This window comes from Aulonocara sp. 'chitande type north' Nkhata Bay, linkage group LG9, assembly GCF_057382095.1.
Source record: "Aulonocara sp. 'chitande type north' Nkhata Bay isolate Kocher_YH1m ecotype deep benthic linkage group LG9, A_spYH_male_GT1.1, whole genome shotgun sequence".
Lineage (NCBI taxonomy): Eukaryota > Metazoa > Chordata > Actinopteri > Cichliformes > Cichlidae > Aulonocara > Aulonocara sp. 'chitande type north' Nkhata Bay.
Window position 1 is genome coordinate 3,043,309 of NC_141352.1, and position 15,353 is coordinate 3,058,661.

The 15,353-nt window shown below is 45.2% G+C and overlaps 1 protein-coding gene across 10 annotated transcripts in view; it reads right to left on the reverse strand.

The window, feature by feature from the left end:
* LOC147321429 (uncharacterized) overlaps positions 1-15,353 on the reverse strand; it is a 120,728-nt gene that overhangs the window by 52,784 nt on the left and 52,591 nt on the right. For 8 of the 10 annotated variants that reach the window (XM_086305359.1, XM_086305349.1, XM_086305350.1 and 5 more), the window contains 3 exons: positions 10,941-11,048; positions 9,922-10,008; positions 4,500-4,688 (listed from right to left, as the gene is read on the reverse strand). In XM_086305359.1, coding sequence (XP_086161485.1) covers positions 4,500-4,688; positions 9,922-10,008; positions 10,941-11,048 — 384 coding nt within the window. The remainder of the gene's footprint in view (positions 1-4,499; positions 4,689-9,921; positions 10,009-10,940; positions 11,049-15,353) is intronic. The other 2 variants (XM_086305355.1, XM_086305353.1) reach the window with 1 other exon arrangement.

A 15,353-nucleotide genomic window follows, 5' to 3' on the forward strand; every position in this document is an offset into this window, starting at 1 on the left:
GTAAGTATGTAGTACCTAGAGTGAAGTGCCCAACATGCACACAATGATAGACACAGAAAGACGTGGAAAAAATATGAAGAAGAATGCTTAATGGTCCCACAGAAAGGAGGTCAAACACAGGTCACTTTACTGTAACTAAAGCAGACTCCATTAGTTTTGTGCCACAGTTTAACATTGCTTCAGTAATAGAGGGCATTTATAATGGATGGCAGTAGTCAACCTGATTTCAGTCTAGAAGGGAGACGGTAAAGATAGGATGGCGAATGCAAGATACAGGAGTGCTAACAAGAGCAGCGGGGACATCGTCCGCTGAGAGGAGGGGTGGCCCAGTTTGTTTCTAGATCTCAGGTATATACATAAAGGTACACAGCTGAAGAAGAACAGCTAAAGTGGAGCAGCTGTCAGGACCCACACAGTACAGTACAGCAGCTCTCTGGAGGACCATTTTTCATATTAACAAACACATGACACAACTGTGCTCTGTATGTATCAGGGGAAGCAGAAACACATCAAATGAAAGTACTGCAGTGTTTGTGGTGCAAAGGCTCGTTATTCTGGATGTTTTCTAAAGGACTACAGATGGAGTTTGTTACCGTGATTGTCACAGTGGGATAACGTTACAAAAACTGTAAATGTTCCTGACCTGCAGTACCAACATGCACATATCAGCCACAACATTTAAAACACTTATATGTGAAGCGAACAACATTGCTTATCTCAGTGTAAACTTCCAGGGCTGAAACGCCAACGCGGAACTGCCAGAAACTACAATTTGTCCAACGGCCAGTTTAGGCTGGCTCCAAAATGCTCATGATGTCAGACTTCAGATATGAAATGAGCATGATTGGTACAAAAGTGGCAGCCGTGACTCAAACAGCTCATCGAGTAATTAAAAGGTCAGTGGTTTGATCCCCACCTCCTCCAGGACGCATGTCCACATGTCTTTTGACAAGATGCTGAACTAAACGACCCTGATGCATCCTTCTGGGTCGTGTGTGTGTGTGCAATAGTTTGCAAGAACTTCAAGTCAAAGAGTCAAAATGACTGTGTGTGAATATGGCCTGTATTAAGAAGTGAAATGAAATCTCAGAGTATAAAATATGAAGTGAAACTGGCTTCAAAGGGGTTACGAATCAACAAGCATACAGTAAGATTTACAAATATAATGTGACTGCGATCCTCACCCAAGATTTTACAAATGTGTACCTCCAAACCCGAATAAATAGCACGCACCACTTCTTAAGTTTGGCTTCACACATTGGAAAACGTTCTTGTTCAAAACAAACCTACCACTTACAAAAGAAATACAGTGAATGCAAAAGTATTGGGCCCCCTTGAACTTTCCCACATTTTGTCACAGTACAGCCACAAACATGAATCAGTTTTATTGGAATTCCAATTCCAATGGAATTATTGGAAGTGGAGCGAAAATCCAGTCAAAGTCCAGATCTAAATCCAATCCAGAATCTGTGGCAAGATCTGAAAACTGCTGTTCACAAACGCTGTGCATCTAGTCTGACTGAGCTGGAGCTGTTTCAAAGAAGAATGTAGATGTGCAAAGCTGATAGAGACAGACCCTAAAAGACTGGCAGCTGGAACTGCAGCAAAAGGTGGTTCTACAAAGTGTTGACTCAGGGGGCTGAATAATTACGCACACCCCACTTTGCAGTTATTTATTTGTAAAACATGCTTGGAATCGTATGGTTTTCGTTCCACTTCTCACGTGTGCACCACTTTGTGTTGGTCTTTCACCTGGAATTCCAATAAAACTGATTCATGTTTGTGGCTGTAATGTGACAAAATGTGGGAAAGTTCAAGGGGGCTGAATACTTTTGCAAGTCACTGTAGACACAGATCACGTGGCATGCCCACATGGAGCTTTAAGACAAATTTCATGCTGCCAGATTCAAATCCCAGCGGGAAACTGGGACATCTGGGCTTCCACTGTATTCGTGTATGTTTTTTTTATTCTATCGTTTGTTTGTTTTGTTTTCAAAGTGGTCATCATACAGTTTATGGATGCAGATCAACAGAAAGGTTTGCTAATTTTAGCTGACACCCTACCGCTCCATCCAAATAAGGGACTCTAAAAAACTTTCAAATGGACTGATGTGTCATTATCTCACAGCAGTTTCATGTTGCAGATCCTGGCTTTCATTTACTCTGAGGATTTCTAGAACTCTCTAAGATGTCATACCCAGTTTCTTCTGTACTTTCTAATATATCTTCATTTTGTCAATAATGGCAGCTGCAAAGTCAGAAGTATTATCTTACAAAAGTATTTAACATACAGTTTCTTAGCCTTTTTGGATATTTTGTATTTTAATGATGACTCAGGATATCTCTGGAGTACAAATGTCTACTGGGCCAGAATGATTATTATTATTAGATTATTATTTGTACATGGTTACATCTGCTCAGTGCAGTTTGTTGTTGCACTGTGGGCTGTCAGTTGGTGTCATGGCAGTCAGACGAAGGTTCAAGCATGTGCAGTCTGGATCTTGAAGAGGGAGGGGGCTAGGGTTTGCTGCAAAGTTGAGTCACTCTGTGTTCCCGAGTGCTTCACAGGCAGACATAAAACACACACTTCAATGGGCAGCTGTAGAAAAGCGGCTGGACTTTATCTTGAAGACTTTTCACCTCCAATAAGAGAAGCTTCTTCGGTTCTAAGACCAAAGTGGAGGAAGATGGATGGACACTGAGGTGAATAGAAACCTCAGCACTGAAGTTTACCTGAAGCCCCCACACACACGGACCAGTACCTCCTCTTTGACTCCCACCACCCTCTGAAACACAAACCTGGAGTAATCAGGACCCCAGGACTCCTCTTTAGGAGCCTGTTTGTTGGTTTTGTTTCTGACTCGAATTTATTTTTTACAATTATCCAAAAACATTTGTCAATAATGACAATTAAGAAAACAATACTGATGTTATTCAGGAATATTTTATTATTATTAATATTATTATTATGTGACTCGTCTGCATTAACTACACTGTGACTGACACAATCTGAGTGAGTGTTTGGAGAAAGAACCTGTAGTTTGAAGACAGTATGTGTGTGGCTGGATACTCTGAGATCAAGCCTCAGTATCAGAAGACTGCAGACACACATCGTTGGGGTTCTACTAGATTTAAAGGTTCAGCCTATAAATCTACATGGAGCTGAGACAGCAAAGAAACGACACTGCATTATGCTTCTCCTGCCCAATGTAAGACTTTTCCTTACTAGGAATTTTGCTGATCCTTCAGGATTTTTACCCACGCTTAGTGTTTGTTTCCTGCTCCTGCTATTTGAGACTGTTTGGGAATTTACAGTTAGATCCATAAAGTTTTGGACAATGACCTTTTTTGTAGCTTTGTGTCTGGATTCACCACAGTGAACTTTAAAACAATCTGACTGCAGACGTCTAGCTTTAATTCAAGGGGCTGAACACAAACGTTTCAGGAATGACAGACATTCTTAAACATAGCCTCTGTGTGTACAGTACATCACATTTGTTTTCACTCCTGTAGCTTTTCCTGGCATACACAAACCTTCAATTTTGGGGTCTGAGAAGAACAAGCCCTGTTAGCTGATCTAAAAGGGCGTCTAATGGGTGCATGACTCTGCAGACTGATTAACAGCTGACCACCTGCAGTTACAGGTGCCTCGGCTGCTGTGACGCTTTTGTGCATTTTAGCACAGCTCTGTCAAGCGACACAAGCCACAGCAAGACAACAAGTAAGACTCTGCTTCTCTAGGATGCACGCACACTGAACTGGAGAGCAGCAGAGTCTGCGATCGGCCGGTCCAAAGTCGTAAAGTGTGGACAGTGAAGGACACAGACAGCTGAGCGTGTCTTTGTGCAACACAGAGATCACTGACCTGCACACTGACCTCCTTTCTGCAGCTACACCAACATGTACAGCACGAGTGACGAGCAAGCATAACAGGAAACACTGCTTCCAAACTGAGCAGTTATTGTGGTGCAGGGATTGGAAGAAGATACACACACACCTACATTATGAGGACATGCTCTTAGACACTAAAGGTTCAATAGTTCACTGATTTGGTCAGTTCATTTCCAATTGTGTTTTTGTCCACATCATTCAAGTATGTGTGTTTCAAAAATTATTTCAGGTGAGAGTGCCAAGGTTCCCTTTGCTACAAGCCATTTATGAGTATTCAAACCAAACCACGTGATCCTTAAAACATTTTCCATCTTCAAAATTAAAACTCAAAGTCAATCAAATACACGGTTTCAGCCGCAACACACATGCAACAATACTCTTAATCTGTTCTCACTTCAAGTTTTGACTTAATTTAAGGGAAAACAAGAAAAATCGACACAGTTTGAGCGAATTTTAAATGCACAGGAAATGCAAAGGTGCTGATCCGTAGACAAGCTATTTGGAGAAGCTGAAACTAAAGTTACCTTGTGCTTTAGTTTAGATTAAAAAACCAAAACTGGCGTTGAAGAAAAACACTGTGGCGTGTGAGTTCAATGCATGAGTCTTACCTGCTGATACATCCAAAGGGCTGCGAGGAGCTTGTGGTTCGGGCAGCATGGGGCTGTGCTCCTTAGGGGCGACTGATCCTGCTGGAGGTGTGAGAATCTGAGGATCTGCAATACTTGGAGGCTTTTCTGCTTGAAGGGGTGCAGCTCCCACCTCCACGTTCATCCCAATCCCTCCAGGCTGGGAGAAACCTGAGGAACAAGAAAGCAGACAAACAGGTAAACCTTCTCTTTGCACCGACAGCATTACTCACTGTGACATGAAGAGAAGAGGAAGAAACAGTAAGAAGGTCAAAGAAAACACCACATACAACCTGAATGCAGTCAACATTACAGCTCTGAATACGCTCGTAGAGGGGAGGGGCCTGAACATACACAGCATGTGTGAGAGATGAGGTCATGAACGTGGTCGCAACAATGAACGAGACTCTTCACCTGCATGAGTCCCAAACTGATGCACGTGTCAGCTGTACTTGTATAGAAGATCTGGCGTTCTGGTTCGACTGAGACGGCGCACTTACAGACCACCGTTACCCAGTTTATTACTGGCTAATATGCAGTCTCTGGAGAACAAGCTGTGCGAGCTTCGGGCACGGATCTCATTCCAGCGAGAGATGCGGGACTGCTGCGTGATCTGCCTCACAGAAACCTGGCTATCGGACAAAGTACCGGACTCCGCAATACAACTGCCGGGGTTCTCCGTGCATCGCGCGGACAGGTCACAGGATCTTACTGGGAAAAGCAGAGGCGGTGGTGTGTGTTTCATGATCAACAACAGCTGGTGTGATTATGCGAACGTGCACCCGGTCAAATCCTTCTGCTCACCGGACCTGGAGTACCTGATGATTAAGTGCCGGCCATTCTGGCTACCGAGGGAATTTACAGCAGTGATTATTACGGCTGTTTACATTCCCCCACAAGCCGACACTGACCGTGCACTCAGGGAACTGTACAGCGCGATCAGCAGCGAGGAAACCGCACACCCAGAGGCAGCGTTTATCACAGCCGGAGACTTTAATAAGGGAAACCTGAAGAAAGTCTCACCAAAACTCCATCAACACATCCTTTTTAACACACGTGGAGACCGGCTACTCGACCACTGCTACACCTCTTTCCGGGATGCGTACAAAGCCCTCCCCCGCGCCCCATTCGGCCAATCAGATCACTGCTCCATCCTGCTCCTGCCCGCCTACAGGCAGAAGCTGAAACAGGAAGCTCCAACCCGGAGGGCGGTGCACTGTTGGACGGACCAATCGGAGTCTGCGCTGCGGGACTGTTTTGATCACGCGGACTGGGAAATGTTTCACGTGGCCGCCAGAGACATTGATAAATCCACAGACTGACTCTGTGTATTCATCAGGAAATGCGTGGAAGATGTCGTCCCATCCAGAACAGTCAAATCCTTCCCAAATCAAAAACCCTGGATTAACGGAGATGTTCGCGCGGCACGGAACACCGCCTTTGCCTCCGCGAACACATCGGACTACAAACACGCACATTACCAACTCCGGAAGACGATCAAAGCAGCCAAACGTGAGTACAGGGACAGGGTGGAGCAACAGTTTGACAACCCGCGGAGTATGTGGCAGGGACTCAACACGATCACAGACTTTAGAGGGAAAACCAGCACACCGCAGACCACGGCCTCTCTGTGTGAGGATCTAAACGTATTCTACGCTAGATTCGACACAGCGAACACCATGAGACCGGACAGTGTGCGCACCGCGGATGACGTCAGAGCGCACACTGTGTCTGAGGAGGATGTGCGGAAGTGCTTCAGGAAGGTGAACGCACGCAAAGCTACAGGTCCGGACGGGATTCCCGGCCGCGTCCTGAAGTCATGCGCGGCTCAGCTGGCTGGAGTGTTCACGCACATCTTCAACCTTTCCCTCTCTCTGTCTGTAGTCCCAGCCTGCTTCAAAATGGCCACCGTCGTCCCTGTACCCAAATCCTCCACCATCTCCTCATTGAACGACTGGCGACCTGTAGCCCTGACCCCCATCGTAAGCAAATGCTTCGAGAAGCTGGTCAGGGACTTCATCTGCTCTGCACTACCCGACTCACTGGACCCTCTACAGTTTGCATACCGCCACAACAGGTCCACTGATGATGCCATAGCCCTGACACTACACACTGCCCTGTCACACCTGGAGAAGAGAGACACGTATGTGAGGATGCTGTTTGTAGATTACAGCTCAGCATTCAATACCATCGTTCCCTCGAAGCTGGACAGGAAACTGCAGGATCTAGGACTGAGCAGCTCCCTCTGCAGCTGGATCCTTAGCTTCCTGTCTGACAGACGCCAAGTGGTCAGACTGGGCAGCATCACCTCATCCCCCGTCACACTGAACACTGGTGCTCCACAGGGGTGTGTACTGAGCCCTCTCCTGTACTCACTCTACACCTACGACTGCACAGCCACTAACAGCTCCAACATCATTGTGAAGTTTGCGGACGACACTACAGTGGTGGGTCTTATCACCAACGGTGATGAGACGGCTTACAGGGAGGAGGTCAGCGCCCTGACCCACTGGTGTCAAGACAACCATCTCACCCTCAACGTCGCAAAGACAAAGGAGTTGATAGTGGACTTCCGGAGGTGCAGAGAAGTACACACCCCCATCACCATCAATGGCGCTGCTGTGGAGAGAGTGAGCAGCTTCCGGTTCCTTGGAGTACATCTGGCTGAGGATCTTACGTGGTCAGTACACACAAACAAAACAGTGAAGAAGGCGCAGCAGCGCCTCTTCTTTCTCAGGAGACTGAAAAGATTCGGCATGAGCCCCCGCATCCTCAGGACCTTCTATCACTGTGCCATTGAGAGCATCCTCACTGGATGCATCACCACCTGGTATGGCAACAGCACCGCCTACAACTGCAAAGCTCTCCAGCGAGTAGTGCGGTGCTCTGAACGGATAATTGGAGGTGAGCTTCCCTCCCTCCAAGACATCTACAGGAAGCGGTGCCTGAGGAAAGCGGGGAGGATCATCAAGGACTCCAGTCACCCCAGCCATAAACTGTTCAGACTGCTTCCATCAGGAAGGAGGTTCTGCAGCATCCGGTCCCGTACCAGCAGACTGAGAGACAGCTTCTTCCACCAGGCCATCAGACTGCTGAACACGTCATAGACACCTCAGCTTCACTACTGGAACTTTAACATTATGCACTCCATACTGTACAGTAATGCCACTTGTTTTGCACATATTCAACTCTGTATATTTTATATATTTTTTTATTATTATTATTATTATTATTATTATTATTATTTTATTTTATTTTTTTACTATTTAATTTGTAAAAATGTGTATACACACACACACACACACACACACACACACACACACACAGGAAAATATTTAGTATACACATCCAGAAATGCATACACTATTATATATTGTACATGTATTTATTAGTTTCAGGTTGGCCATTCTTGTATTTTGCTCGTTTGTGTTGTTGTGTTTGCACATCTCTGTTGCTTGTGGGGCTCGCACACAAGAATTTCACTCGCATGTGCTGTGCCAGTGTGCCTGCACATGTGATGTGACAATAAAAGTGATTTGATTTGATTTGATTTATAGGTCAGAGTGTGTGTGTGTGTGTGTGTGTGTGTGTGTGTGTGTGTGTGTGTGTGTGTGTGTGTGTGTGTGTGTGTGTGTGTGTGTGTGTGTCCAAGCCTGCAGGGTGTTTTGGTGGCCCAGAGACGGCAGGTCTCATTAAGACAACAATGAGAGCTGGCTCTGCAGAGGCTGGCATGGTGAAAGGCATAACTCAGCCTTATAGCTCACACTGTGAGTGTGTGTCACTCTGCAAACTACCAGCAGATACCAAGCCAGTGACGGCTAAAGCTCTGCATGCAACCAACAAGGGTCACGTCCACAAATGCAATTCGTCAGCGTGGACAACTATTGGCTATTCTGGGGCAAAGTTCCTGGTTGGAAGTCGCATTTTTAATGAGGAAGGAAATAATGAGCTGTAATCATCCACAGTGATGAAGGCTAAGGTATGTTTGCAGAGACAGAGCACAGCGAATGTTCTGGCAGGCAGAGCTTCAGCGCTGATATTATAATAATGGAAATATATATATAAATGAAAGTCACGTGCTTGAGTCCGCTCCCTCAAAATGTTTTTGTTTTTCTTTCAGCATACAATGCTGAAATCAAATACACCAACAAAACACGTACAAATACAAGTCAGTTCACCAGTGGTGTCCAACACTGACCAACAAAGACTCCAAACGTTGGACTTGTTAACTGTAAGTTTTACAACTTCTTCCACTGAGAAACAGCAAAAGACCAAATGCAGCTATTCAAACGTCTCTTACTGACTGCAGCAGGGTGCTGGAAATGTCAGCGCTCAGGCTGGTTGCTGCCTCAGGGACTTTGCTTTGGTAGTAATCGATTCAACTATGAAATCCAAATCATATCAAAGAGTGTTTGAGTTTAATGTGAAGCTAAACAGAGCGCTCACTGTGAGAACGTGTTAGCAAAGCCAAAGAAGGAAAGGCTCAAACACAAGGAAAATCACTGTGATCCCAACGCATCCATTTTAATATGGGATCAATTTGAGACTTCCTGCTTGAGTTATCGCGTCGCCCGCTCAGCCGTCAGCTGTGAAAGGCTAGAAATACAGATACTTACGATATGATGCTGCAGCTACTGTACCGCCAAAATTTTAAGAAGCCATCAACAGCATGTGAAGACAGTGACGTTAGCCCAGAACACATATTTAATAATAGCACACACATACATGATAATTAGTCACACAGAGTAGTGCAAAATGCAGATGAAGCCTGGAAAGCAAAAGGAGGAACGACTTAAACTGGAGCAACACCAGAGTAAACACTGGAGTAGCCGCCCATGACCGGAGAAAGCTCCGCACAATAAATGGTCATGAGAATGAAAATGTTGATCTCAAATGTGTCTTCTGTGACGGAAAGATAAAAATGGACCTGGCTCTGAAGAAAGGAGCTAACTGACAGTCTCTGCACAAGCCCCGTGTCTGCACAGAGAGGTCAGGAGTGCATGATGCTCAACTTCATGACTTCAGTGCTACTCGGCTGCTCTGAGGTTAACACAATAACCCACATATGCACACAGGATACAAAGCCCTTACTTCAAATATACACAATAGATAATTACAGTGTTCATATTCTGAAATATGACAATATCAAAGCTGCAGACACAACGCAGCACTTCATCATGTGTAGCAGGCTCTCCATGCATGAGCGAGCCCTGTGTTTGTAAGTAGGAGACTCTGTAGTGACACAGACCCCATCAGACAGTGTTGCTGAGTAATGATAAGCATCATTCAATTACACACACACACACACACACACACACACACACACACAGTTAATATCTCAGCACTGCTGTTACAGCAGCACTCACATCTGTGATTCTGTTAGAAGGAAATATTGGGAGGATACCTGAAAACGCTCCCATCAGGTTAGCATCCATCTTTTGTGCGGGGCTGGTCTGAAAGCCCAGAGGATTAGAATAAGTTGCCACGGAGACTGGCAGCAGGGAAGGAGGGAGCAATGGAAAAGGTGAAGACAAGAGAAGAGAGAGAGCAATGAGACGCAGGCAAATATATAGAAGAGAAGTCGACTGAGTGGAGGTGTGACGTGAGGGCAGACAGCAAAGAGGAGAGCAGACACAAATCATTATTTATACTCTATATACAGTCTATGTTGCTCTGTGTTGGAATGATGCTAGAAATACTTTCCACAGAAACACGAGTGGGAGTCAGAGGAGTGGCCCAAAGAGGCTGAGCCGCTCAATCTTTACTTTAAAACGATACATTTAAACTACATTTAGACAATAATTTGGGTTTTTACCATGTAATGCACATAATTTGTATCTACACTGGACAAAGACAAAAACCATTAGTGAATAAGCTGCATGGGTTTGGAAACGTGGTGGCTACACTCTGAGGCTGCTCCACCATGCAAAGCAAAGTAACGTGAAGCTCCAACTGCGCTGCTTCTCTGGGCCCGAGCGCCTTTAAGACGCGCCCAGGCGAGGAGCAGCCAGCGTGAGAAGCTTTTTGGAAATCACAGAGAACGACTGATGCAAACATTTTAATCAACAATTCATATATAAATATTTAGACAGATATTCAATGTCAGTTTTCTTAAATCCTCCCTGGACATCATGCTTCCAGTTAGTGATACACTTGCTTTGTGTGTATATGTGATGCCCAAAGTCTATCTAGAGCTAATTCTGAGACAGAAAACCTTGAGATGGTTTGGATATGGGGCAGTCACTGGTTTGGAAGCTACAAAGTCAGACTCGAGCACTGGTCCAGTCCAGTTTTTCTGGTCAAAAACGACATCATTTCCTGAAAATGTCCCACTGTGACCACAGAAGGTCCAAACGATGTCGTGAATCAGTGTTAACAAGTTAAGATGAAAGGACGATACTGTGGAGCCACTAAACTCTGTACCTGATAAGAAGTCTGAAGCCAAGGCCTGCTGCTGGTCAAGCGAGTGTGGCCACACCTGCGGCTCCGGGTGCGACGCTGCCGTCTGTTTCCCCGAGGTCAGTTTACTACCTGCAGCCGCAACACAGATGACTGGATGTTAGTTCACTCGCCTCGGTGATCATGCTGATGTCTTCATTTTAATGACACAAGGCTACCAAAATCACACAAACATGCTGGCATACACATTACACAAATACAACAGGCATTGCCAAAATATACACAGTTGCACGGAGGGTTCTGTTGCACGAAAGAAAGACGCACACAGACACACAACTGTACTCTCACCTGCTAAATTTCCTCCAAAAGCAGATATCCCAGTGCTACACAACCAACAATCAGCGGTGTTTGCTATGTGCTGCTCAGTGCCTCTGTCTGTCTCCACTGCAGCCTCAGCTGGCTGTGAGCTACTAACACTGTGAACCCCCAGTCACACATACACACATGCACACGCAAAATCACCACACACAGGGACACAAACACACAGACACACACACGCGATCACAGTCGGGGAGTCTGGCTTTGGCGTGGTGACGTTTTACTGTCTGTCTAGTTCAGGTCCCAGGCCCCGCCAGCTAGTGCCTCCCCTCACACTGCCTGACTTCGCACAGCCCTCTCCTTTCCTCTCTAACCCTGTAATCATGCTTCAGCTCTTGTCCAACAAGTCCCAGACCTCCAACTGACTGTTAGGGTGCAAGAGGTTAAAACGGAAAGAGTCTGCGGAATGAGGACGAGGAGGGAAAGGCAGGCTGGTGTCAGCGAGGACACAGAGAGGAATTGATCAGACGTTTCAGTGAGAAGAGATAAGAAAAGCAGAAAAGAGGATTTCTAGGATGAGCGAGCGTAAAAGAGCAGACAAACAGAGCAAGGAATAGAAGAAACGGGAAGGGACTGAGGAAGGGGAGTAATGGAGGGAGGGGAGTAGCTGCGGAGAGAAGGAGGGATACACCGTTGGCAACCCTCTCCTAGCTGTGTCCACAGAGGGTGACAGTGAGGCGAACAGACAGGACGCCACCCAAAGTCAAAAAAGCTTTCATATATCAGACGTGCACGGGGCCGTGGTGGGGTGCGCATCGTCTGTCTCGACAGGAGGCAGAAAACACTCCGTCGGCAGGGTCACCACTCGCTCAAAAACACTGGTGCTCGAGCTCAGGCTGGATTCTCTGTCTCCCCAATGAGATCACAGGCTACATACAATCAAGCACATATTTCTACTGCTATGGTTCTGTCCAAGGTGCTGAAACCAGCAGGAGCGGAGCCTGAAGTGCACAGTATGGAACCTTGCTCCCTAATCTGTACACGAACCACCACTCGATAAAGAAGATTAGGAAGATATTTCAAATATTTTCAATTCGCTCTGCTTCTGTGCTATTATTAGAAACACCATACTGTCTGCTGGGCACCCATCACTCAAAGAAAACATCTGTAAGGCAACAGTAGAAGTTGTACTAGCAGCCAGAACCAATCAGTCAGAAGCCTTTGTAACCGTGGTCGCTGCACGCTTCGTATGACCTTGCTTCACTTCCAGTCAGAGCTGTTACTACATGTGGGGTTACAGCGCTCCACAATCCAGCATCGACCTTACACCCACCCATATAATAACTGTAAAAAAGGAAAGAATGAAACAAATTACTTCTACATAAATTGCACAGGTACATTGGGAACAGTTCATAATACCGCCCACTAGTCCAATCACACCACGGAACATTTATTTTTCTATGTTCATGCAGCACTGGCGGCTCGTGGAGTTAGCGACATATGCTAGCTGTGGCAGCACAGTCAGAGATGCATTTTTAAAAGTCTGCACGTCATCAGCAGACACTAACTGCCTGCTAAAGACTTGCTGGGACTATCTGAAGGCTAAGTGACCCACGAGACCATTGCCGACCTTCACACACACCACACTAATGGTGTTAGAGTTTTCCAGAGTGATTCATGATGAGAGGAAAATAAATGTGCATGTGTAGATTTAGTCCAAACGGTTCTCATGTTTCCTCCTGTTTCCGAATGTGTTGGTGGGTGACCGGAAAGCGTAACATACCAGCGATTTGTCACATGGCGTAGCGTGTTACGCTTCAGGAGTACGAATGTGTTGTAAAGACGCTGAATCCTGAAGCCTAACAGGACTCTCATGTTCCCAAAGCCTCTGGGTTAAACTTGCCTTTTTGGATCTTTGTTTTATTTAACATCAATTATGCTGATGTGCATGATGGCTGGATGTTCTAGTATTCAATTGTTCTTTTATGTTACCAATATGAATGTGACTGTTCTCCTCTTTCAACTACCAGAACTTTGGAAAGCAGCACATCCTTTCCAGTAAAATACCAGGAAGTTAGTCAAAGTTAAGCCACTCCATAATACTGCCAGCTGTCCAACTACTTACAATGAAGATGGGAAATATTGATTCTTGTTCTGCAAACTTTAAACCACTTACACTATATTTTTGGTCTCCTTTCCTGTAAAATACCTGCTAATTTAAAATGAAGAGCGTGCTACTTAAAATGACTTACAATGTAATTACTTCTGCCTACAACATGCTGATCGCTCATGCCTCATTTCCTTGTACCGATCTTGGCACGTTCACAGATATCTGCAGAAAGTTTCATTTCAATATTAGTCTTTTAATCCACTCTGAAGTCGTCTGCACATACTGTCTGCATCACACCAGATACAGCGTCCACGGGGCTGAAATTTGCACTTAAGTGTTCACTTTTGTGTGAAACAATGGGGTCTGGGCTTGGTGAATGTTTTTGCACCTCAGGTCTTTTAGCTTAGACAAATTTTGAGTAGTTCAGCTCAGTCCGCGGGGGAAAATTTCATGCTGGATTTGTGCTGTTGTGTTTAATGTACCGATGGTGAACTGCTCAGCCTGAAAGAGGGACGAAGACCGACTGTGAAGCAGCACAAGTGAGTGCAGGTAAGTGTGTGCGCCAATTTGAACAGCTCCTAGCAGGCGAGTCAGTGCGCAATAGGACGCGTCAACACAGCGTCAACACTCATCATGACTGCTTGACCTTTAACCGTCTCCCTAGAGGGCAACACTGAGCTCTGCTGGCTGATTTTGTTTGAGCATTGCTAACTTTGCAATGCAAAGTTTAAACTTTGGGGAACCTCAGATTCTGAAAACTTCTGTTGTGTGTTATTTTTAAAGAAGTGTTAGCGCTAGCAGACTTTTCTTGTGGTATCACAGGTCCCACCACAGATACTAACCCCAAATTGCTCTCTGATGGATCCATCGGAGTATGAACGTGTGTGAATGTTAGCTATGAAGCACTTAGAAAGATGTGCTTGTGTGAATGGGTGAATGCACAAGTTGTGTGAAGCGCTTTGAGTGCTCAGATGAGTAGAAAAGCGCTATGTAAGAAGCAGTCCATTTACCATTTGATGGTAACAGGCTAGCTTTTGGCTTTCTAACATTTGTCTAGAGTTGAATGTTAACCAATGTGTCCGCATCTGTTAAATTAAAAAAACAAACCAATAAGGAAGTGAAATGGATCAAATGTGTGACACATCTGAAAGCAGCAATGTTTTCATGTAAACGTGGAAGATCATAACTGCAAACCTGCTTTTCCTGAACCATAAGATTCTGCAAACGCCTGTTCAGATGTAGTCATTTCATCTTTCACATAGCATCTGGATGCGGCTCACACTGAAATTTATATTCGGTGAGGTGCTGGATTGATTTAAAGAGGGGAAACCAGTTCCACTCCAGTTCCAGTCTTACATTTGTAACGCCTAAGCTGTCATGTATGGCTTATTTTTTAAAGTGGACATAAAACAGTAAATGTATGAGTTTAATTTAATCATTTAACTCAAAAACTGTCATATATGTAACTCTGTGAAGCTGGATTTAAGGAGGAAGTCTTAGGGGGTCGCTTTTGTACCTGGCTGCAACAATGAGTTTTATGTAAAGACAGCAGGGTTGTTTGGCTATCTGAACTGAAATGGAAATGCACCTGTTAGCGCTAATGTTTGGGTTTGGGAAAACAGCAGTTTAACCCACATACTCGTTAATGTTAAGGCTTGGATTTGTTTTAGCCGTGTGCTAAAGAGGCTCCAGAAGAGGCGACCTTTGAAATGAACTCCCATTTGTTAGCACAGCCTTTGTGCTGAAAGTGTTTGAACAGGCACTGATTCCATAAAGAACAACGATTTGCTTGTTACGTGCTTGATGCTAACAGATTAACTCCGGTTCTTTCAGCTGGAAGTTCAGCTCAGTTGTCTTGGACCACTTGATCTCTAAGGGTGGTCACATCAGCACTGCTTTCACCATCCAGCTGTAGGTCCAGTAAGCAATCAATGCTGCTAAAAAACAAGCCTCCAAAAGCAAAATCCCTCAGCTAGTATGAAACAAGAGGGTGCCTTTGCCCAGTAAGG